This window comes from Macaca mulatta, chromosome 9 (genome assembly GCF_049350105.2).
Source record: "Macaca mulatta isolate MMU2019108-1 chromosome 9, T2T-MMU8v2.0, whole genome shotgun sequence".
In the NCBI taxonomy this organism is placed as follows: Eukaryota; Metazoa; Chordata; class Mammalia; order Primates; family Cercopithecidae; genus Macaca; species Macaca mulatta.
Window position 1 is genome coordinate 122299626 of NC_133414.1, and position 22886 is coordinate 122322511.

Here is a 22886-nt window from a genome sequence, read left to right on the forward strand (position 1 = left end):
GAATTTTGGCAACTCATAGTTCTTAAGAATTTGTGGAATTAAAATAAACATGTCCCAATCAACAGCATGAAATATTTTTCAGTATTGATTGCCAAATGATCCCAAAACTAAAGAAAAATATGTTGTCTTCCTCATTTATGCTGATTTGATTTACAATGAAACTGTCATTTCATCTAACTGGGATTATCTAGCTTTTGCTCTTTGCTTTAACAACTTTGTTCGTTTCCCCTTTATATCATTAAAGAAAATTAGCTTCTTGCTAATTACAGTTTATTAAAATAATGATCTGTCTTCATTGGAATTAAAGTAATGCCTTACTACATTGCTAAAATATTTCAGTTTTGTAAAGTAAAGCAAAAATGTTAAGTATGTAAAATAACCCCCCAAAAACCCTCCCCTTTCATAGAAAACCATGAGCTGTTTTCCAAGAGCTTCATCTCCATGGAAGTGCCTGTTATGGTAGTAAATGGCAAGGATGATATGCATGATGTTGAAGATGAGCTTGCTAAGCGAGTAAGTAGGTTAACCACAAGTACAACCATAGAAAACGTCGAGATTACTATTAAGTCTCCAGAGAAAATCGAAGAAGTCCTGTCACCTGAAGGCTCCCCTTCAAAATCGCCGACCAAGAAAAAGAAGAAATTCCGCACTCCTTCTTTTCTGAAAAAGAACAAAAAAAAGGAGAAAGTTGAGGCCTAAGTAAAGTCTTTTTATAATTATTATTATAACAATGTGACATTGCACATTTAAATACCACATTTAAGTTGATCATTAATATGCAATGGTAGATCAGATTGGGGGATATAGCAAACTGGACTTTAAGAACTGGAAAGAGGTTTTACAAAATAAAAACTTTCAGATTCATCTCTCATTTTATATGTCCAAAAATGGCTTTGAATTTTAAGCAATTACTAGTTTTAATTAGCTCTGCCCTCATGAAGTATTATTATAATTCACCGTAAACAGATATCTGTCTGAATTACTTCAGGCCTTCTCCATAATATCTGTTAGAAAGAAATTGCCAGTGAGCAAGTGAGAATTTTTATTTCTCAATACTTGCTTCACTTGGTTAATCAGATTATAATTTTTTGTCATGATTATTGACTGTATTTTTGGAGTCCCATTGTTTCAATGGGCATTAACAGAATGCTTTAAAAGCTTCTAAGACAAGAATCTATAGCATTAGTATACACTGGCACATAATTTTTTAAAAAGTTTTAAGAAAAGATTCATTTGGAATTTTATTCACAGTATAAAATTTCCTCACCTGAAGTAACTTTGTTTGCCAAAAAAGTTGTTTTAATAAACTATAATTTTTGAAAACTTCCTTTTTTATTAGTTTAGAAAGCCCCTTATTTTTCAACAAAGGGGATTTTGTACACATAACATGGGTTATTTAGTTTACTCTGGCAAAAAAACCACAATTTTTGTATGTTGATGTTTGTATACCATTCAGTATAAAAGTGTCCTAAGCATATTAGCCAGTCTTTTCACAGTAGAGCATACTTAAGGCTGCTTGGTACTGAATATACTTAAATATAACTCAAGAATCCAGGGACCTGGTGTCAAAACAGGATTAGAGCATATAAAGGTACATCTAGATTCATATTTGAATCTTATACTGTATTTTTCTCTTAGTATTGCTAATGAGTAAAGAAAAGTCTCATAAGGTAGCCAAATGAAAAAGAATGAAGGGGAAAGTGAAAAATTAAGGGAACAAAAGATGGGATGTGAAAAGAAGAATTCTAGTTTGATAGTGACTCATATTCACGATAGGATACAAAGTGTGATTTGTTGGAAACATGTCCCAAATTTCTAAAATTCTGTTTCTCTGCCAAAAGCAATGTCTTTCTTGGTTGATATTTGAGTTTTAAAAGGATCAAATCTTTCTAACCTTGTGTATTTTTAGAGGGCAGCACTAGAAGAAATCAGCAGGTCTAATCCCACAAATAAGAAAAGTACCACTTCTTGATTTTTACAGATTTAAAAAAATCTTTTCAGTTAACTTTCTTTTTAATGTAAATACAAATTTAAACCTAGGCTTAATATAGGCTTTTTCCCTTTCACCCAAGTGATGTCAGTTCGATGCAAAATCAATGATCCAGAATGATCAGTGGGTAAAAATAATTCAAAGTGTTTCTTGAGGGTGAGTTGGCATGCAAAAAATTACATTGATTACAGTGTGTTTTGGAGCTGGCTCTGTTTGACTGCGTGCATATGATAATGCGGAGTTGAGCCAGAGCCTGGAAATGTCATTCTAGATCTCAATAACTACTGGAATCAGTGTTTTAATCTCTTGGTGGAAACTTTCAGTTGCTTAACTCTCTATTGGAAGATTTTTTTAATGTTCTACATCATTTATGTTGTATTACGATGTATGTAGAGACAGTAACCTGTGAACTATGCTTTTCCATAACTTTTTGAAAATACATATATCTAAATGAATGCAATGTGCATAAATATTTTTTAAACACAACAGTGAACTATTGCACCTTTTGCTAATGCCTCTATTTACTTGCTTTGGCATAAAGAATGAGCCAATGAACCTCTGTGTCCTGTGGAAAAATGTATAAATGTTATCTGATATTGCTCTTAGATGTAATGCTAATTAATGTTAAATCACAAATAAACAGTATTTTAAATATACAGACTTGTATCATGAGGTTTCCATTCACAGGTTAAGTTATTGATGCTTCTGAATAAAGAATATCGTGGTAAATATATTTTCAAATTAGTTGAAAATTATATATATACAAAACCTGTCTTGTTTCAGCGTATGTTGGAGGAGATATTCCCTAAAAGACCTATTTTTGGTCTTGATAATAGGGTATGGTGGCCTGTATTAATGTAGAATACATGTTGCAAGATATGTACCTCTGTCTTTGATTTTTAATGTATTTGTTGTACAAATAACGATGTAACAGAAAAACAGCAGAAAGAGTAAAAAATAGTTTACAATTTCACCACATTCACTTTTTTTTTTTTTTGGAGACAGTCTCACTCTTGTCCAGTCTGGTGTGCAGTGGCACAAACTTGGTTCACTGCAACCTCCTCCGCCTCCCAGGTTCAAGCAATTCTCCTGCCTCACCCTGTCGAGTAGCTGGGATTGCAGGTGTGTGCCAGCATGCCCAGCTAATTTTTGTATTTTTAGTAGAGACAGAGTTTTGTCATGTTGGTCAGGCTGGTCCTGAACTCCTGACTTCAAACAATCCACCCGCCTCGGCCTCCCAAAGTGCTGGGATTACAGGCAGTAAACCACCGCGCCCAGCCTTCTTTCCTTTTTGAGATGGTTGCCCAGGCTGGAGTGCAGTGGTGTGATCATAGCTCACTGCAACCTCAAACTCCTGGGCTCAAGTGGTCTTCCTTCTTTAGCCTCCCAAGTAGCTTGGACTACAGGCATGCACCACCACACCCAGCTATTTGCTTTTTGTTTAGACAGGAACTCACCGTGTTGTCCTGGATTCAAGTGATAATCTTGCCTCAGCCTTTCAAATCATTAGGATTATAGACGTGAGCCACCACGCCTGGCCCATATTTACATTTTTAAAAATTATATTCCCTTCCAGCTGTTATCTAGTTGTGTATATATATGTATAGATAGATAGATATAGATATATAGTTATATATATCATTTATATATAGGTGTTTTTTATATATTATGGTGTGAATGTGATTTTTCTGTTTTCTTCCTTAGATAACCCATCTAGAAGATTTTCAAACTAAATCTGTCATATGAATAATTTCTTGTGATTATTTTTCTACTTTGTTCTAAAAATACAGTACAAGAGGAGGATAACATGTTAATTGAGGGCTGTGGTTAATTGAAGTTTTTACTGTAATTACCCATTATAAAAATGAAGGGTTTGGTCAGAGAAAAATAGTCATAGTCTTGGGCATATTTAATTATTACCTTGGCTTGTAAATAACCCTGTGGTAAAAACTTGCTATTTTAGAAAGATGCTCATTTCAAAATTCCTTTTCATAAAGCAACAAAGACGATTATCTTCAGTTCTCACTTGAGAGTCAATATAGCACAAAAGTTAGCATGTACCTTTTCTTCCATTGATTAGTATTTTCATTCAGCAGGGAATAAAAAGAACCAAACTGATAAAATTTGTGACACCATTGGCTTCTCTTAACATCAGGCCCCTTTTTTCCCCCACATAGGCAGAAAATACAAACTGGTTATTTTTTTTCAAACTCAAGTGTGGTACATACACATATCCAAGTTGCAATCTTGGCCAAAATGGGATTTTGAAAAAAAGCAGTCTTGTTTGTGGCCACTAGAGGGAGTAATAGATCTAACAATCCAATGTTTCCAGTCCTCGCACTCAACTTCCCTATTTAGTCTGTAGGCACCATGTTTGTTGTGAAATATCCAGAACTTGAAAGAGAAGGCATTTCCTCTGTTGCTTCTTTGCCTCAGATTGTTCTCGACTTTGTTTCCTTAGCAGGTCCCATTACAGATATCACCCACAGTGGAGAACACATAGAAAGTTGTTGTGTGCTCTCAGAGGCTGTGATAGGATGTGACACCTCAGAGTTTTCATACCTGTGAGTGGCAAGATAATGCCTCCTTCAATAATTGACATTTTTTTTTTACCAAGGAGTTAACTGATAATTTTTTTTGTTGATGCCTTCTGTGTACCAAACGTTAGGCTAAATGCTTTTCATATGACTTCATTTGGCCTTCCCAGTATCCCAACAAAGTAGATGATAATATCCCCATTTTGTAGGTAATGAAACTAAGGCTTGTAGAAGATGAAAAGTAGGTGATAGGATTCCACCCACAGAGATTCAGACTTCTGTAATTATGCCATCTGTGTGCCAGACCCTGTGTGGCTGCAGTACATCTTTGTAGAGGAAGAGGCAGTTAGTTATCTTTAGTTTGGACTGTAAGTTAAGCCATGGTGAACTTGTATTTTGATATAAGTAGATTTGGGATCAAACATTGACTTTTGCTTTGGAAGACTTTTTTCCCTAACAAGTCACCTCAAGAGTGAAGAAATTAGTGGATACCTGAGAAGCAGGGGTGGTGAGAGCATCCTTTAGGATGAAGAACCAGCTCTTTAATTTTCACCATGACACCTGGAAGACAAGGTATCATACATTTGCTTAAGGTGCAGCAGAGACTTGAGAAGAAGCCCTTTTTCTTTTCTTGATTTCCATTATTGGAAACAGGAGAGACATTCTAAGGCAAATGGTTTTAAAACCAGAAAAGGTAGCTTAATCTAGTTACAGAAGTCAATTTAAAGATCAGAAATATCCTGTATTTACAATTTTATTTAAGTGAATGTAATTGAAGATGGTCTGTCTTGGAGAAAAATCTAATGTACAAGCCTTTTGGGGAAACGTGATAGAAAAAAACCCTGAATTTGCATACTCTTACTTTCTTTTTTTTTTTTTTTGAGACGGAGTCTCGCTCTGTCGTCCAGGCTGGAGTGCAGTGGCGCGATCTCGGCTCACTGCAAGCTCCGCCTCCCGGGTTCACGCCATTCTCCTGCCTCAGCCTCCCGAGTAACTGGGACTACAGGCGCCCACAACCGCGCCCGGCTAATTTTTTGTATTTTTAGTAGAGACGGGGTTTCACCGTGGTCTCGATCTCCTGACCTTGTGATCCGCCCGCCTCGGCCTCCCAAAGTGCTGGGATTACAGGCGTGAGCCACCGCGCCCGGCCTGCATACTCTTACTTTCAAAGGGGTTTCATTTCTAAGAGCTGACCATTAGGGGGCAATACTGGATCCAAATTTAGTTTTAGTTCATTGAGGGAACTCCTTTAAGTATCTGGGCTTGATTTAGAACTCTTTTGATTATGCATTGCTAGGTGCAGTCTAAGGTTGAGGAAAGTTTATAGATACCAGATTATTTGTTCCTTACAGCCTGGTTATCTTGTTCTGACTTTCTAAGAATTACCCTTCTGAGAGCTGGTGCTTACCTAATGTCATACATTTCATGGAGGGGGCTAAGCCCGGATGCAAGAAAAGGTCTTCAAGTCTGTATTTCATGCTTTTCATACCACAGTTTTCCTTGGAAACCCATCAGGGAATAACCTAGGAATAGATAAAATAGATACATTTTCTAAAGTTTACTGCAAATTGTGATGTTTAAAACTTTATTACAGGAACAGTTTAGAGAAACACATTACAAGACCAAGCCTAATTAATATTTCTCAATAATTCCTAAAATTTCAAGTTTTTAGATGCTCCGTAAGTCTTTATAGTATTGTCTCAAGTTGCTAATTTCTTTACTGTTGGAACCTCTAATTTAAATGCCATTTACACTTAAAGTGACAAACGGGCACATTTTGATACTCCTGTAGCAAAAAAAAAAAAAAAAAAAAAAAGTTTTTTTTATCCAGCAGAAAAATAGATGGATATATATCCAGTCCACAATTCTTTTTTATTTAACAAAAAGTTTAATATAAAAATACACATGACCCAATTTTTACATCATGGTAAAATAGGCCCTTTGGGGAGAGGTTGTGGATTTATCTGCAAAACAGCCTTGATTTATACTCATCCCAAGGCTTCTAACACGATACAATTTCCTCATATCACCATGAGGAATATCATTTTGTTACCCACTAGTTGCCATCTCCACACATCCATCAATCAAAAGATTCATAAAGGGATCAAATCCCTGCAATATTCCTTGGACATGTCTGCCACCAGTTAAATCCAACAATAATTCTTGTCTGTAAATTTTTTCAACTCGGGAAGGAGATCCTTGTTCGTGATGTCGACTCCACGGACTCAGAGCTGCCATGATACACAATTTTCACCCTCCCAAAGTAGGCCTGGCCCACAATTATTTTTAAGGCCTGTATAATTTCTGGTTGGGTAAGTCTTTGTACTGAAGCTATGGTGAAGGGGTTTTTCTTGTTGTTGTTTTGTTTGTTTGTTTTCTGAGATGGAGTCTCACTCTGTGCCCGGGCTGGAACGCAGTGGTACAATCTCGACTCACTGCAACCTCCGCCTTCTGGGTTCAAGTGATTCTCCCGCCTCAGCCTCCCAAGTAGCTGGGATTACAGGTGCCCACCACCACACCTGGCTAATTTTTGTATTTTTAGTAGAGATGGGGTTTCACCATGTTGTCCAGGCTGGTCTTGAACTCCTGACCTCAGGCGATCCACCTGCCTTGGCCTCCCAAAATGCTGGGATTACAGGTGTGAGCCACCATGCCCAGCCTTTGAAAGTTATTAACTTGCCTTTTTGTTTCTAGATTTTGTTTTTACACAAACAGTTTTGTCATTCTCCAGAGCCAGTCCTGACCTTGCTTCTGATGGTAAGAAAACCTCTCCAGTGGTATATGACTGCTGTCACTAGGCAAAATACTTGTTTCTTGCTAACCAACATGCTTTAATAGCATTGATTGTATTCATCTAATTTGAATGTGTATTGAAGAATATTAAATTTCTAAGAAACTCTAGGATTTTTTTGAAAGTGTTTATGAAATGGCAGAATCAATATGTAGTACAAACTTGCAGCACCAGATAAAAGGACTTATAGACAAGATTTTCCTCATTGTCTATATTAGACTCGCACTCAAAAAGCTGATAAATATGTGAGCCCTATAGAAAGATCGTGGCAGAGTGTTATTTGGACTTCTTAGACCAAACAATGTCCCTTCAGATTGATACTTAGACTTGAAAGTTTTTAGAAAAACTTGGATATCCCAAAGCAATATAACATATCCTAGTAGATGGGGATGGAAATGAGGAAGTAGTACAGTTATAAAATGCAGGCTTTATTATTTTTTTCTTTGAGACAGAGTCTCACCGTCGCGCCGAGGCTGAAGTGCAGTGGCATGATCTCGACTCACTGCATCCTCCGCTTCCCGGGTTCAAGCGATTCTCCCGCCTCAGTCTCCCAAGTAGCTGGGATTACAGATGCCCACCCCCACGCCCGGTTAATGTTTTGTATTTTTAGTAGAGACGAGTGTTCACCATATTGGCCAGGCTGGTCTCGAACTCCCGACAGGTGATCCACCTGCCTCGGCCCCCCAAAGTGCTGGAATTACAGGCGTGAGCCACTGCACCCAGCACAATGCAGGCCTTAAGAGGCAGAGTCAGCCAGGTCCAAGTAATCCCAGCACATTGGGAGGCCGAGGCGGGCGGATCATGAGATCAGGGGATTGAGACCATCTTGGCCACCGTGGTGAAACCTCCTCTCTTCTAAAAATACAAAAATTAGCTAGGCATGGTGGTGCATGCCTGTAGTCCCAGCTACTCGGGAGGCTGAGGCATAAGAATTGCTTGAACCCAGGAGGCAGAGGTTGCAGTGAGCCGAGACTGCGCCACTGCACTCCAGCCTGGCAACAGAGCAAGACTCCATCTCAAAAAAAAAAAAAAAAAAAAGGCAGGCTCTTTTGGATTTCCTTCTGGTACTCCTGACTTATCTTTCCTGGGTTTATAGAACAAATATAGTGACAGTCCCCAGCCTGGACCTGGAGCTACAGTGCTGCTAGACTCTTCTCAATGGTTTTCCGGTTGTGTTCTGTCCTTCCTTTACTATTTTCTTTCATAGACAGTCAAGATCTAAACTAATGGTTTTTTTTTTCCAAAAGCAATAGCTTCTGAAGATTTTCACCAAGCAGGAGCTAGGGAGGAAGTAGTTGTTGCATGCTATAACTCACCCCTTTCCTGTTGAGTAATGCTGTAGAGGTTGGATTCAGTGGCAACTGGTTTGCTAGACTTTGACTTCAGAGTAGATGAGCTCCTAGTTTTATGAGAGAACATGTAGATACAGCCAGCTTGTTGGCATGCACAGGCAATCTCTTCCAAAGGTGTTTGCTGGACTAAGGAGTTAAAGTTCAACATTTCTTCCTACCTGATTTCTGTTTTGGAAATGTTGGCTTCAATTGTTTCAACTGAAATAAAGGTCATTTGAGGCTATCAGGACAACCAAGACTGTATCCCGAATATTATCTACTGGTCCACATCGCAGGGAGGGGGTAAGACTCACTGCACCCAGACGTTTGGGTATCTTAAGCCTTGTAAATTATTTAGTTTAAAATATACTCTGTGATAATTGAGATGTTTTGTTTTTAAATTATTTTTAAAATAGTGTTTTACTTTAGAACATACTATGAAATGTTTTGGTATGTAAGTATGGTCGTGTGTCTCCATTTTGACCTTTAAATTAATATTGAGCAAGGGTATATGCACATGTACTTGCCAAAGCCAAGCTGAGCATGGCTCAATTAACTGCAGAGGAACAGGGCAGGCTGGGTGGGGCTAGCTCGGGAATTCTACCCACTCACTGAGCAAAATCAGGCACTTGGGGAAGAGCTTGAGCTGGAGAGCTAGTAGGAAGCCCAGCCCAGCCAGTGAAACATGGAGCCTGGAGAACACAGCCATCAGCCAAAAGCGTAGTCTGGTAAATGGTCTGCATCAGGGAAGAGGGAGTCCCAGTCAGGATTCCGGAGTAAGAAAGCAGGGCGGCAGAGGCCCAGTAGCATGTGTAAGAGTGCCAGCCGCAGGCTAAGCTCTAAGAGCAGCGCTTCCGCTACTTCCTGTGGGGTAATGGCAAGATCATGGCAGGACTTCAGGCTTAAGGGGCCTGGGTATAGTTAGCAGTTCTTCGAGACAAGAACTCGGATAGAAGGAAAATGACAGATGGGAATCCTGTTATCAGAACTGAGGTGCACAATACTGCTCAGAATCCCGGGAGCCAGGCAGTGCTCAGAGCCAAGACAAGGTCACGACTGGCCTGGGGACAGGCTTGGCTTGGTGCTGAGTGAGTCCCAGAGCCAGGAGCCAGAGCTACCTCAGTTCTGCTGGCCTCATTAGGACTAGTCCTGGACACCAAAGCCAGGTAAGCCGGTCAAGTGGCCCTAGTCATTGTGGGAGAGGCGCACTGCAGAGACAGGGACGGGCCCTGATCTGGCTTTTACAATGAAAGCAACCCTGTGTGATAACAAGACAGCCATGTAAGAGTGGCTGCAGGAATGAGTTAGTATTTCACACCAGAACCTACCTGAGGACTAGCAAAGATGAATAAGCAAAGGCCAAGTGCTACTGAAACGCTGTGAAGATGGCCCCATGTTTCCTGTGAACTAATTTTCCTATCTGGAGGCAGTTTCACTATAGGAAAATTTATCACCAGTGATGTCTGCCCTTCCCCACCCCCGACCCCACCACCCTCTTATCAGGAGTCACTATGAGATGCACCTCAAGAACACTAATTGGATAGAAGAGAATCAAAGACAGTGGTCTGTGTTTCCTCCTCCTATAAAAAATGAGGGTATGATTTTATACTGGCAAAACACCTTCGATTCCACATGGCATCCTCCATAACCCTCTGGTTGTGGCAATAGCCATTTGCCACTGAGTCAGAGGCCTCTGATTTGTCTTGCCACATCTGCCCAAATAATGACCTCTCAGTTCACTCCTCCAACCTGCTTCTGGAGAGAATGGCTTCCTTAGGACCGTACGTGTAGGAGCTGCGATCTGTCATCATCTAGGGGACTCAGGAGCCAGCTGTATGAGTCATCCAGTCATCTACTCCCACAATTGTCCATAGAACACCTAGCCCTGTCACTTGGCAAGCAGGCCCTCTTTCCGTCCCCATCTTCCCCAACTTGGGTACCCGGCAGAAGGCATATACTCTCCCAGTGACCGCCTTAGCTCTCCAGGCACCCTTCTCCATCTGGGCACACTGATAAAGGATGTTTCCTTTCATCAAAATGACTTCTTCCCTTACCAAACTCCAGTAGCACTTTAGGATCATGCTTAGCCTGTCTTGTAAGCATTATTGATTATGCATCTGTCTCCCCTACAAGATGTAAGCTCTGGGAAAGCAGGGACTGTACATACCTTGTTCATCTTTTTGTCCTTCACCATCCTTGGCCAAAAATAGATTCTGCATTTCTGTTGCTCACAATGGACAACACTGTTGATGTTGGTGACATGTTAGTAACATGTACATAGCAGAAAGATAATCTCATATATCTTAAATAGTGAAAGTCAGGAAGTGGCTCGGTGAAAATCCTTGGAGCCATTAGTCTGATCTATAAAGCTAATAATAATAATAACTACAGTTTATCAAGTGCCTACCATGTAGGCTTTGTACTACATGTTTTAATTACATTATCTCATTTAATCCTCAATCCTGCACTGTATGGTTATCTCCACCAAAGGGGGAAACAGGTTTAGAGAGAGGGTAAGGAATTTTTCTCATTTCACCACTTAATAAGTGGATTCAGACTCAAGTCTGTTTCTGTTATGCCAGGTTATTCACTGAGTGCAGCCTTCTCTCCAGCTGGTAGGAAAATCAGGTATTAGAGCTTGTAGCAATGTCGCAGAAGCCTTCCCCAACTTTCTCTCATGGCTAAAGTGGCTTCTAGGTGAGAAAGAGTTGGCACCCCCACTGGCATTCGCTAATCTAGGGTGCCGAGGGCCTTCCAGAGCACCACAGTGTTGCTTCTTTTAGGTAGCCAAGGATAACTTTGGGAATGTGAAAAGGATAAAAGACTGGGTGCTGGTCTTAGCAAATCCTACTACAAGTATGCTGATAAAATGAATAGTGATAGCACACTTTCACTATTCTGATCAGTAGTGTGGTTTTCTGATTCATGTATTGTCCGTTGGATCTTCACTAATTGTTTATTTAACTGAGGGCTGCTGTCATCGATAGAGGTTGTTGGCACATTTTAACTCTGTGAGTAAAATGTAATAGCTAGAATTTACTGAGCACCAGGTAGTTTAAGTTGATGCATTAATTTAATACAACAAACTTCTGAGGTAGATTGTTATCATCTCCATTTTACAGAGAAGAAAACTAAAGCTTAGAGAAGTTGCCCAAGATCACATAGTTAGTGTCAAAGCTGGGGTTCAAACCTAAGCAATCAAACTTGAGAGTTTATACTTCCTCTTTCTCTGATTCCCAAAAATACTTGCTGTCTTATTCATCATCTTAGTTTACTGTGGATCTCCAGGGACAGCAGGCATCAGTTAAATAAAACATTACATTATACTGGGCTTGTGTTTTCTTTCCCACTCCATTTGATGATAGAATAGCTATGACACATGATATTCACATGTTATCTCATTAAGCAATTATACCAATAATACCATGAAATTTCCACATTTGCAATTGTTGTAGCATTTCTTTTTCTTTGTCCAATAGTAAAGCATTATTGCCCTAGAGTCATAGAGACCCGAGTTTGATTCCTACCTCTTCACTTTTCTATGAAATGGGCATAATAATTATGCTAAACTCTTAGGGTTGTAATAAGAATTAAGCAAGATTATAATATACAAAAAAAAACTTAGCATGGACCCCAGTATCAGGAAGCCCTCAACTGATGTTGGTATTGTTTGTATTATCACTTTTCTCTATCTCAATCTGCTAGAAGAGAATGCATATTAGGAGACAGATTAAACAATCACTGGCTTATCTCTCACAGTTATCCACTTGAAATATTGTCATTCATATTCTTTATGGAATTCTTTGCTGAATTGTGACCAGTTTTCTAGCCTTTGAAAAAGGACAGAAGATGAGTAATGGACAGATAAGTTATGTAATTTACTATTTTCCAGTGAGAAACCCCATTGTTGGGAAGTATGATTTGTGCCTTGAGAAGGTGATGGATGAAAATATTATGATGACTCCCCTCAGACAAAGATGGTCTAGAGCAGCAGCTTCAAGATCAATGGGAATACCTAGACCGCAAACAGCTTCCTGGAGAATCCTGGAGGAATATGGCAGACAAGTCATGGTTCTAAGATGTGTTCAGTGGAAGCAGCCGCCTTTCAGGCTGTTGTGGAAAGGACATTTTGTAGCTCTCATTGCCCTTGAAAGCTGAGGAGGCACAGGGGGCTGGTCATCTGAAGGCTGTGTGGCCCTGGCTATTTCATCTTGGAAATCTAGAAAAGTCTTGTATGAACAAGCTTAATGCTTCACAATTTCGGTTTTCTTGGTGTCTTACAGATACCAAGTTTTCCATCTTGGGGATGCTCTGGTCACAGGTTAGACCAAGCTGTTCTCAGCAGTCTGGAGCAGACACAGAAAAGGCAGGTTCATGTTGGTCCTGCGCGCTGGCAGAACATTAAGAAAACCCTGCATATGGCCGGGCATGGTGGCTCACGCCTGTAATCTCAGCACTTTGGGAGGTCAAGGCAGGTGGATCACCTGAGGTCGGGAGTTTGAGACCAGGCTGACCAACATGGAGAAACCCCATCTCTACTAAAAATACAAAATTAGCCGGGCGTGGTGGCACATGCCTGTAATCCCAGCTGCTCAGGAGGCTGAGACAGGAGAATCACTTGAACCCGGGAGGCGGAAGTTGTGGTAAGCTGAGATCGCGCCACTGCACTCCAGCCTGGGCAACAAGAGTGAAACTCCGTCTCAAAAAAAAAAAAAAAAAGAAAGAAAGAAAACCCTATTTATACTCACAATATAATGGTTGGGGAGGGGGGGACGTATGTATAGTAAATGGGGGAAAAAAGCCAGATTATAAAATTATTTCTACACTTTGGTGCCAATTTTACTTTGAAAATTAAACGCAGTACACAAATTCATATTTATAAGGGGAAGACAGGAAAGAACACACTTGAACAGCATAGATTTAACAGTCATTTCTTGGTGGAATTACAAGTGCCTTTATTGTCTTAAGTCTATTTTTAAAAAATTTTTAAATATTTATATATTTTTTTGAGATGTAGTCTCGCTCTGTCGCCCAGGCTGGAGTGCAGTGGCACGTTCTCGGCTCACTGCAAGCTCCACCTCCCGGGTTCACGCCATTCTCCTGCTTCAGCCTCCCAAGTAGCTGGGACTACAGCCACCCACCACCACGCTCGGCTAATTTTTTTGTATTTTTAGTAGAGACGGGGTTTCACCATGTTAACCAGGATGGTCTCAATCTCCTGACCTCGTGATCCGCCCACCTCGGCCTCCCAAAGTGCTGGGATTACAGGCATGAGCCACCGCGCCTGGCCTATTCTCTTAACTCTTACGTGTGTGTATATGTATATATTAACTCATGTATGTATATGAGTGTGTGCATGTATATATATATATATAAATTTTTTAAGAGACAGGAACTCCCTGTCACCCAGGCTGGGGTGCATCGGCACAGTCATAGCTCACAGCAGCTTCGAACTCCTGGGCTCAAGCAGTCCTCCCACCTCAGCCTCCTGAGTAGCTAGGACTACAGACACATGCCACCTTGCCCAGCTAATTTTTTAATATTTTTGGTAGAGACGGGATCTGGCTATGTTTCCCAGGCTTGTCTCAAACTCCTTGCCTCAAATGATCCTCCTGCCTCAGCCTCACAAAGTGCTGGGATTACAGGCATGAGCCACACCATCAACTTTTTTATATTTCTCAATGTTGAACAATGAAACAGTAGAAACTCAGAAAATCAAAAATTGTGATAATTAGGGGAAGATGTTACTTGGAGTCATGTCAATATGGAGTAATAAAAAGCTCGCAGTGCAGAACAATGCCTGTGGTATGCTGCTATTAGTATAATAGTATAATGAAGGGGGTAACAATTTACATGACTTGCTTGTATGTGTATAAAATATCCCTGGAAGTCTAAGTCAGAAATCACACAGGGTTGGCCATGGGAAAGGAAACTGACCTGTAAGGGATGGGTGGAATGGAGACTTTCTTTCCACTAGCAACCTTTTTATGCCTTTTAAAAAATCTAGTACCTATGAGCTGGGAGCGGTGGCTCACGCCTGTAACCCCAGCACTTTGAGAGGCTGAGGCGGGCGGATCACCTGAGGTCAGGAGTTTGAGACCAGCCTGGCCGACATGGTAAAATCCCATCTCTACTAAAAATACAAAAATTAGTTGGGCATGGTAGTGGGCAGCTGTAATCCCAGCTACTCAGGCAGCTGAGGCAGGAGAATCGCTTGAACCTGGGAGGCAAATGTTGCAGTGAGCTGAGATCGTGCCGCTGCACTCCAGCCTGGGCAACAGAGCAAGACTCTGTCTCAAAAAAACAAAAAACAAAAACTAGTACCTATGTTAAAAGTTATATTTTTTGAATATGTATGTATATATTAATATATTTTTTCTATTTTTATGATGCCAGGAGTTCCTGAAAACTGGCAGAAGGTGCACGGTTATACGTGAACTGTATGCACTACTGTATTTACCATTTCAAACACGCAGTCTGATCTACAGTAGGCGGAGTGTCTGCACGTTACCACCCACCAGACCGTGTGATGCTATTTACCTAAAGGCCCGCATGTCAAATGCACATCCTCATTCACCACCACCACCACAAAAAGTTTTACTGTGGCCCATCAAGCTTCCATTTTTGCCCTGGCTTGCATGGAGCCTAGAGCTATGTTTTGTCTTTAGCCAGGTTTTCTAGTACAGCCAGACTCCTCCCTATACCTACCCTATTTGTTATTTCTCTGTCTTCTTTTAAATCCTGTTCTAATAGCTTTTCATTTAGTTAAAGCTATGATTTTACCTATATGCAGTTTCAAAACCGTTTTGGAAGGCAATAGGATATATGTTAGTTATCTATTGCTATGTAACAAATCACTCCAAAACTTAGAAACTTAAAACAGCAATATACATTTAATATATCTCACAGTCTTGGGGGGTCAGAAATTTAGGAACGTTCTGGCTTGGAGTCTTTCAAGAGGTTGCAGTTAAGACATCAGCCAGAGCCACAGCCATTTGCAAGCTTGACTGGGACTGGAGGGTCTTCTTCCCAGATGGCTGGCAAGTTGGTGCCAGCTGTTGGTGGGACCTTCGATGCTCCCCGTATGGGCCTCTCCGCAGGCAGCTTGAGTGCCCTCGCGACAGGGCAGCCCCTGCAGCAGACGATCCAAGGCAGAACAAAGCAGAAACCACAGTAACACACACTCGCACTTCAGCCACATTCTCATCATTAGAAGCAAGTCACTGAGTTCAGCTAAATCCAAGGGGAGGGACACTAGTTTCTACCTTTCGAAGAAAGGAATGTCAAAAACATGAACATGTTTTAAAACCACCATGGGTTATGATAATCCATTATTCAATATCAGATTAGTCAACTGGAAAGTGATGGGAAGGTACTTTCAGCAGGAGGAACAATGACTGAGTACCTTCTGTGTCCTAGGCTGTGTACTTCACACACATTATTGTGTTTATTATTATTTTTTTTTTGACAGGATCTCACTCTGTCCCCCCAGGCTGGAGTGCAGCGGTGCGATCTCAGCTCACTGCAACCTCTGCCTCCCGGGTTCAAGCGATTCTCATGTCTCAGCCTCCTGAGTAGCTGGGGACTACAGGCACGCGCCACGACTCTCAGCTAATTTTTGTATTTTTAGTAGAGTCAGGATTTCACCACGTTGGCCAGGCTGGTCTCCAACTCCTGACCTCAAGTGATCTGCCCACCTTGGCTTCCCAAAGTGCTGGAATTAAACGGTGAGCCACCATGCCTGGCCTGGGTTTAATTTCATGAAAACTTTTTCTCAGTTTTACAGATGAGGAAGGTGAGACTAAGTGGAGATACGGTTTGCCTGAGGTCACGTCGCTAGTGTCAGAGTATGTCGAGCACATAGCCTGAAGCCACAGCTGTGCCATCACCTACCTCAGTGGAAAATGGAAAGCATTCCCAAGTACGTGCTACCTTGACTTATCTAAGCCATGTCCATTTTGCCACCAGGGAGAAATGTGATCAATACCCCCAGCTGAGTGAATTCTATAAGAGCTGTTTAATTTGTCTCTAAATGTTCTGGATCTTAACTCCCCTTCGACGCACCTCTCCTGCTTTCTGCCGTTGCCAGTATTTGCCCAGTCCAGGCAGCGCCATGCCTGTCCTCACCCCTGACTTTGAGAGTCAGCCCACTCCTCTTCCCACTACAGCTGGCTGCGGCCTGGAGGCCAGTGGGGTCAACGAAGCAGGGTGGCATGGAGTGCAGGGGTGACAGGGCAAAGCCCTCCGTCTAGTGGGGACTGAGCCAAGCCCAGCAGGGCAGAGATAGGACGGCCCATCTCTCCCAGTGCCATGCTGGACTGCAGAGGCCTGATAAGGCCAGGGAACCACCCACCCAACTATGTCTCCTCTTCCAAATAGAGATTTCTCCCCACACTGCTCTCCCTGCCATCGGTGGCCACATGGACGCTTTCCTCTGAGGGTGGCTGGCTGCCTTTCCCCACTGGGAGATGGAACGTGATCCGGGGCATGACCAGCTCTTTGGGGTGACAGGTGGAGTGGCTGGGGTCTGTGCTGAGAGTTCCTGCCTCTCCTACTCCCCTCCCTTCTCAGCATCAGCCAGTCCTGTCCTTCCAGAAAACAAACTTTTCTGATGGCTTCTCTAGTCAACACTGTCCCTTCTGCTGGGAGCTCATACCTGGGGAACTGCTGGAATTCTGGTCCCCTGGTAGTCTCAGCTCCTAAGGCACATTGTCTTGGCAGAAACCGTTCCCTGGGTTGGAGGTTCGAGGAGCCAGTGTTATTGTTGGAACCAGAGCTGGAGTAAGAAGCAGGTCAACAGCTGTTAGCCAGCATGCCAGTCTGTAAGGGACTTAAAATCCATTCTGATAAAGGTGGAGAGGATGAAAAACATCAACTTCCTGGAATTCCTCATAGGAAGTCTACTGTCTGTGGTTGAAAGAATACTATGGTTGGCCGCAGTGGCTCATGCCTATTATCCCAGCACTTTGGAAGGCCAAAGCGGATGGATCACTTGAGGCCAGGATTTCCACCAGCCTGCTCAACATAGCGAGACCTCGTCTCTATTAAAAAAAAAATTATTTTCTAAAAAAGAAGACTCTGATGAAACACTCTGAGGTGGAGGAAGGCATTAAGACCTCTAGCATCCATTGGTTGCCAAAGATGACAATCTGGTTTACAGCAGGGCCTTTCTCTCTGGGTGTGGTTGTGTGTTGGAAGCCCATCGCCGCTCCCACCCCACCCCACTTGGCCCTCCACCCCTCTCTCTGTGCTCAACCCCTCTCTAGAAAAAGAAGTAACAGATATTGAGAGGGTATCAGCAGGCCGGGACACCAAGTTGTTAGTTCAAATAGAAGGACCAGGTCTCGGCCCGCCCTGGCTGGAGTAGCACACGTGTGGGGCAGGCTGCCCTCTGAGTAGGGGCTTTATGGGATGGATCAGAGCCACCACTGACTGGGATAAAGGGAGACTCTGCGGGGACCAAGACTATAAACTAGCTGCCCTGCCAGCTGTCCGCCTTCCCCTCAGACCTGCATGCTGGCTGTAAGGCCAGCAATTTGACCGGAATTTTTCCTGTCCTCTTAGATGGGGTTTATCCCTCACTTGACCTGGGACATTTGACATTGATGAACAAAGCAGGGGGAGTCCACATCCTGCCTGGAGGGCAGCTGGGAGTCAGTGCCAGTCCGTGTTGTGTGCAGATGAAAAAAGTCTTGCCTGGTGTGATGCGTGGGCCCTGGGAGAGGTCAGCCTAGGGGGAGAAAGTACAAAAGTGGTCAATTCCACCAGCACGTGTGGGACACCCTCAAGTCTAAGGCATGGCTCTGGAGGCTTTACCTGGACTATCGCCCTCCCAGGACAGCCCCACGGGGTAGGCACCATTACCACCTACCCTGCCTTAAGGGGGGAGGAACTGCAGGCACGGGGAGGCTAACATCTTGCTCCAACTGGTGGCCAGTAAGTGGGGTTCAGGACTCAAAGGCTGGTGTCTCTGACTCCTGAGCCCTTTGAGCTACTGTGTCTCTCCTGAGAAAAGTCACCTTTCAGAGTTTGTGACCACCAATCCGTGGCTCTTCTGTTTCTCTGCCGTGCTCCACCCCCTCCCTGGGGATGGACGGAGCCTGGGCCCTCTCGCCCTGGGAAGCTGTTAGGGCAGCTCATGTGATTCCTGCAGCAAGACAGGCTTTGCCAGAACAAATCAGGAGCCTGAAATCAGACTGCCTGTGTCCCGCAAGAAGGTGGATTCCCCACCTGGTAGGGGAGGCACTGGGCTGTGATGGAGGCTGAGGGGGAGGAAGAACCATGGAGCCAGAAGCTTTGCCAAGCACCAGCCGAGTGTTTTCCCTGAGCTCAGTGTTCTCAGCTGCAAGGATGAGCCCCTCCTCTTCTTGGAGCTGAGGCTGGGATGAAGGGAGTGTGGGTCGGTGCCTAGGGCTGGAGGGCTCCACGGCAGGCATCCAGATGCTGTCCCTGGAGGGCACAGAGGCCCCTCCTGGGACACGTCCTCTGTCCCCAGTCCCCCTGCAGCACCTCTCTCCCTGTCTCCTTCCTCTTCCACTTTCATTCTTTCTTTCCCTCTTCCTTCTACGTGGATGAAGGTCTCCGAGTGGCCAGAGAGATGTGCTGAGCCTGGCCCTCCCTTGGGGAGGAGCCGCTAGACACACCTGTCCATGGCCTGGAACTCTTCCAGCTGGAAAGGCGAACCGAGCCAGCCCCGAGGCAGTCAGGAGCCTGCGTCTCACGGCAGCCTCACCCCATGCCTCTGCCCCTGCCCACCCCTCACTCACAGGTACCTGCTTGCTGCCGTCCCTCCTCACCCCGACCTCCCCCAACTCCAGCTGTGGCCTGGGAGGGGTCTGCAGGGGGGGAGAAAACGCTGACCAGAGAGACCATGCCACGGTCACTTTTCACTGGAGGAGAAACTGCAAACTGCCTTCCTCCTCCTGCCCTCTCCCCCAACCCAGAGGGAAAGAGGCGTGGGGAGGGGGCTGAGGGATTACCACGCTTGGTTGACTGGCTTTCCATGTGCAGGGTATTGAGGCCGCCTAATTGACAGATAGTAAACACGGATAAAGACTTTGGGAGAGAGAAGCAGGGGGTCGTCGGGACAAGGCAGGCTGAGGCATTGGGAGGGTGGGGGGCTGAAAGTCTTGGGAGAAGACCAGATGGCTCCCTGCCATGTCCCCATCTGGGCCTCTGCTAACTTTAAGCCAAGTGAGCAGGGCCTGGTGGACAAAGGCCAATGTGCACATGAAGGGGGCCATGAGAGGTGTGGCCTGGGGGAGAGGAGAAGCCAGGGGCTCCCCCTTCTGTGTGAGGCCTGGCAGCTTGAGAGTCTGGGCCTGGCGTCCCCTCCCCCAGGCACCAGGAGAGGAATCCAAGCTCCCAACTTGTTCGGAGGGATCTCGCACCCTCTCCACACCGGCTCTCAGCTCACCTGTGCCGGCGGCCCCGGGACAGCTCCTTGCAGTGTGACTGTTGAGTTTTCCTGCAAGGAGCTGTGGTCTCTAACAGCCCCACTGGTGGCAGAGCTCAGGGACAAGCTCAAGGCTGCTTGGGAGAGCCTGGTTGTGGCCACCAGCCCTGTGAACACCCTCCACTCCCTTCCAGCATGGTCCCAAACCCAGAGGATCCAGACTCCCAGCACGGGATGGGGTTCTGAATGGGGAAGGAGGAAGGAAACTGCCTGCTCTCTGCCTGGGCCCCTGTACCACCCTCACGCCAGCATGGTCACTCCATTCAACCCACTTCTGTTCCCAAGGCGTCTTACTGTGCCCAGCACCCTGAGGAAGAGAGATGATCGGAGACATCCCAACCTCCTGTCGGACAAATGATCTTACTTCCACATTTCTGCCTTGGCTCCTCACAGAACTCTTCCAGGCCTCAGCTGGATCCCCTGAGCTCTGACCTGCCAATCACACCAAGGCTGCTCACCATGAAAAATAACTGACTTTGCCTCCTCTCCCTCCCTGTCCAAATCCATCCCAGACTTTCCTGTGCAGCTAAGTCCTTCCCAGAGAGACACCAAGATGAAAGAAAGCAGACAAACCTGGATTCAAACTTCATCCCTGCTCTTTATGACTTTGGACAAGTTGCTTACTTACTTTGAGCCTCGGTTTCTTGATCTGTCACTGGGAAAGTGGGTGCCTCCTTGCCGAGGTGTTGTGAGGATTTAATAAGGTGTGACTTGGAGAGCACCCTGCCCTCCCTCCCTGGCAGGTGTACAGAGAGCTTGTCAGACCGTAACTCATAGGCCACGTGGCCACCATTGCCCATTGACACCACCTCCGAAACCTCTCTCCCATTCAGCTCCTTTTTCTATCGCCATTGTCACAGCCCCAGTCTAATCCCCTGGTTTCCCACCTGAATTCATTTAAACAATGAATTCATTGACCCCCTTATTGGTCTTACTGCTCCCTGTCTCAACCCTCAGTCCAGCCTCCCACTGCTGGAGAGCGAGCTCTTTAAAATGTAAATCACGGTCTGTCACTCACCACCTAGTTGCCTATGACTTGTGAGAGATGAGATCCAACTTCCTTTGCAGGGAGAGAGTCCATTGGTGCCCTGGCCTTATCTGCCTCCTGGCTTGGTTGCTACCCTCCCACCAGTCGCCTCATTCTGCCACTTGCTTTCACACTACCAGGCCATTGCACATGCTCTTTTCTCCGCTTGACAGGTTCTTACCCAGCTCATCTGAAAGCCAACTTCTCATCCTCCGGGGAGGAAGGAGACCTGCTATGTGGCGGTCACTGTGCTAAGCATTTTATTTGCATTATTTCATAAGATGGATACTATTATCCCCACTTAGTAGGTGGTAAAACCAAGTCTCAAGTGGTTAAACAGAATTCAATCCTAGATCAATTATGATCCTATATCCATGTTTTCCTGTTACATCTATTTCCCAGCTCAAATGCCTCCTCCTTCATGAAACCTTCCCCCACTACAAGTGTGGAGGCTGGATCTGGCTTGGCGTTTTAGGGGACAGAGTACGTAAATGAATTTCAGAGATGCAAAAAGTTTCTGTTTAGGGGAAGTGCATGATAAATCCAGCAAACACAGATTCAGCAGTTCCTGTATTCAACAAACGTGTCTGGGTGCTGTACAGAATGAAAAGTTAATTGCTGGGCAATAACATGTTGGCAAAGATGTGGAGAAACCAGTCTTCATACATTGCTAATGGGAATGTAAAATGGTACAACCATATTTGAAAAACAGTTTGGCAGTTCCTCAAAAACTTAAACATAGAGTTACCATATGACCCAGCAATTCTACTACTCAGTATATACCCAAGAGAAATGAAAACATATGTCCGTGTAAAAATGTTCACACAAGTGTTCATAGCAGCATTATTCATAATAGCCAAAATCTGGAAGCAACTCACATGTCCATCAACTGATGAATGAATAAACAAAACGTGGCATATGCATGCAAGGAATATTATTTAGCCATGGAAAGGAATGAAGTACTGATACATGCTACAACATGGTGAACTGTGAAAACATTGTGCTAAGTGAAAGAAGACGCCTATTGTAACATTTCATTTATATGTGAATATCTTGAGATGTCAAGAATAGTAAAAATCAGCCAGGTGCTATGGCTCATGCCTGTTATCCCAGCAGTTTGGGAGGCTGAGGCAGGTGGATCACTTGAGGTCAGGAGTTTGAGATGAGACAAGCCTGGCCAACGGGGTAAAACACTGTCTCTACTAAAAATACAAAAAATTAGTTGGACGTGGTGGCAGGTGCCCATAATCCCAGCTACTTGGGAGGCTGAGGCAGGAGAATTGCTGGAACCCAGGAGGCAGAGGTTGCAGTGAGCCGAGATCGCGCCACTGCACCTCCAGCCTGGGAGACAGAGCAACACTCTGTCTCAAAAAAAAAAAAAAAAAAAAAAAAAAAAAGTGAAAATCCATAAACACAGAAAGAAGATTAAGGATTCCCATGGCCTCAGGGTGTGGGGTAAATGCAGTGACAGAAATGACTGTGGGGTTTCTTTTGGGTGTGATGAAAATGTTCTAAAATCAGATAATGGTAACGGTTTCAGAACTCTGTAAATATAGTAAAAACCTCTGAATTGTTCACCCTAAAATGGTGAATTTTATGGTATGCGAATTACATCCCAACAAAGCTGTTTTTAAAAAATTGGGCCAGGAATTCAAGACCAGCCTGGGCAACATAGTGAGACTTCCTTTCCATAAAATAAAAAAAAAATAAAAAAATAAAAAAATAGCCAGGCGTGGTGGTATATGGCTGTAGCCC

General features: G+C 43.9%; 2 protein-coding genes and 1 long non-coding RNA gene across 26 annotated transcripts in view; 2 read left to right on the plus strand and 1 right to left on the minus strand.

The window, feature by feature from the left end:
- The window catches only part of ADD3 (adducin 3), a 129480-nt gene extending 126834 nt beyond the window's left edge, over positions 1–2646 (plus strand). For all 23 annotated transcript variants that reach the window (XM_077947481.1, XM_015148127.3, XM_015148135.3 and 20 more), the window contains one exon: positions 407–2646. In XM_077947481.1, the coding sequence (XP_077803607.1) occupies positions 407–699 (293 nt within the window). In that variant the 3' untranslated portion in view covers positions 700–2646. The remainder of the gene's footprint in view (positions 1–406) is intronic.
- Positions 2647–8495: 5849 nt separating this feature from the next.
- LOC144331346 (uncharacterized) lies at positions 8496–22054 on the plus strand. The gene is made up of 2 exons (XR_013398408.1): positions 8496–8952; positions 16428–22054. It is a non-coding gene; the product is annotated as an uncharacterized LOC144331346 (long non-coding RNA).
- On the minus strand, positions 14732–19019 carry LOC144331345 (uncharacterized). 2 transcript variants are annotated; one of them, XR_013398407.1, is made up of 4 exons: positions 18880–19019; positions 18237–18379; positions 17306–17425; positions 14732–15781 (listed from the first exon to the last, which is right to left on the minus strand). XR_013398407.1 is itself a non-coding variant. In XM_077947494.1 (3 exons), the coding sequence occupies exons 1-3, from the start codon at positions 18278–18280 to the stop codon at positions 15625–15627; spliced, it is 321 nt and encodes a 106-aa protein (XP_077803620.1). In that variant the 5' UTR covers positions 18281–18370; the 3' UTR covers positions 14732–15624. The 2 variants fall into 2 exon arrangements, 1 of the variants encoding a protein (XP_077803620.1); XM_077947494.1 differs by lacking the exon at positions 18880–19019 and having other exon boundaries at positions 18237–18370.
- Positions 22055–22886: the final 832 nt, after the last annotated feature.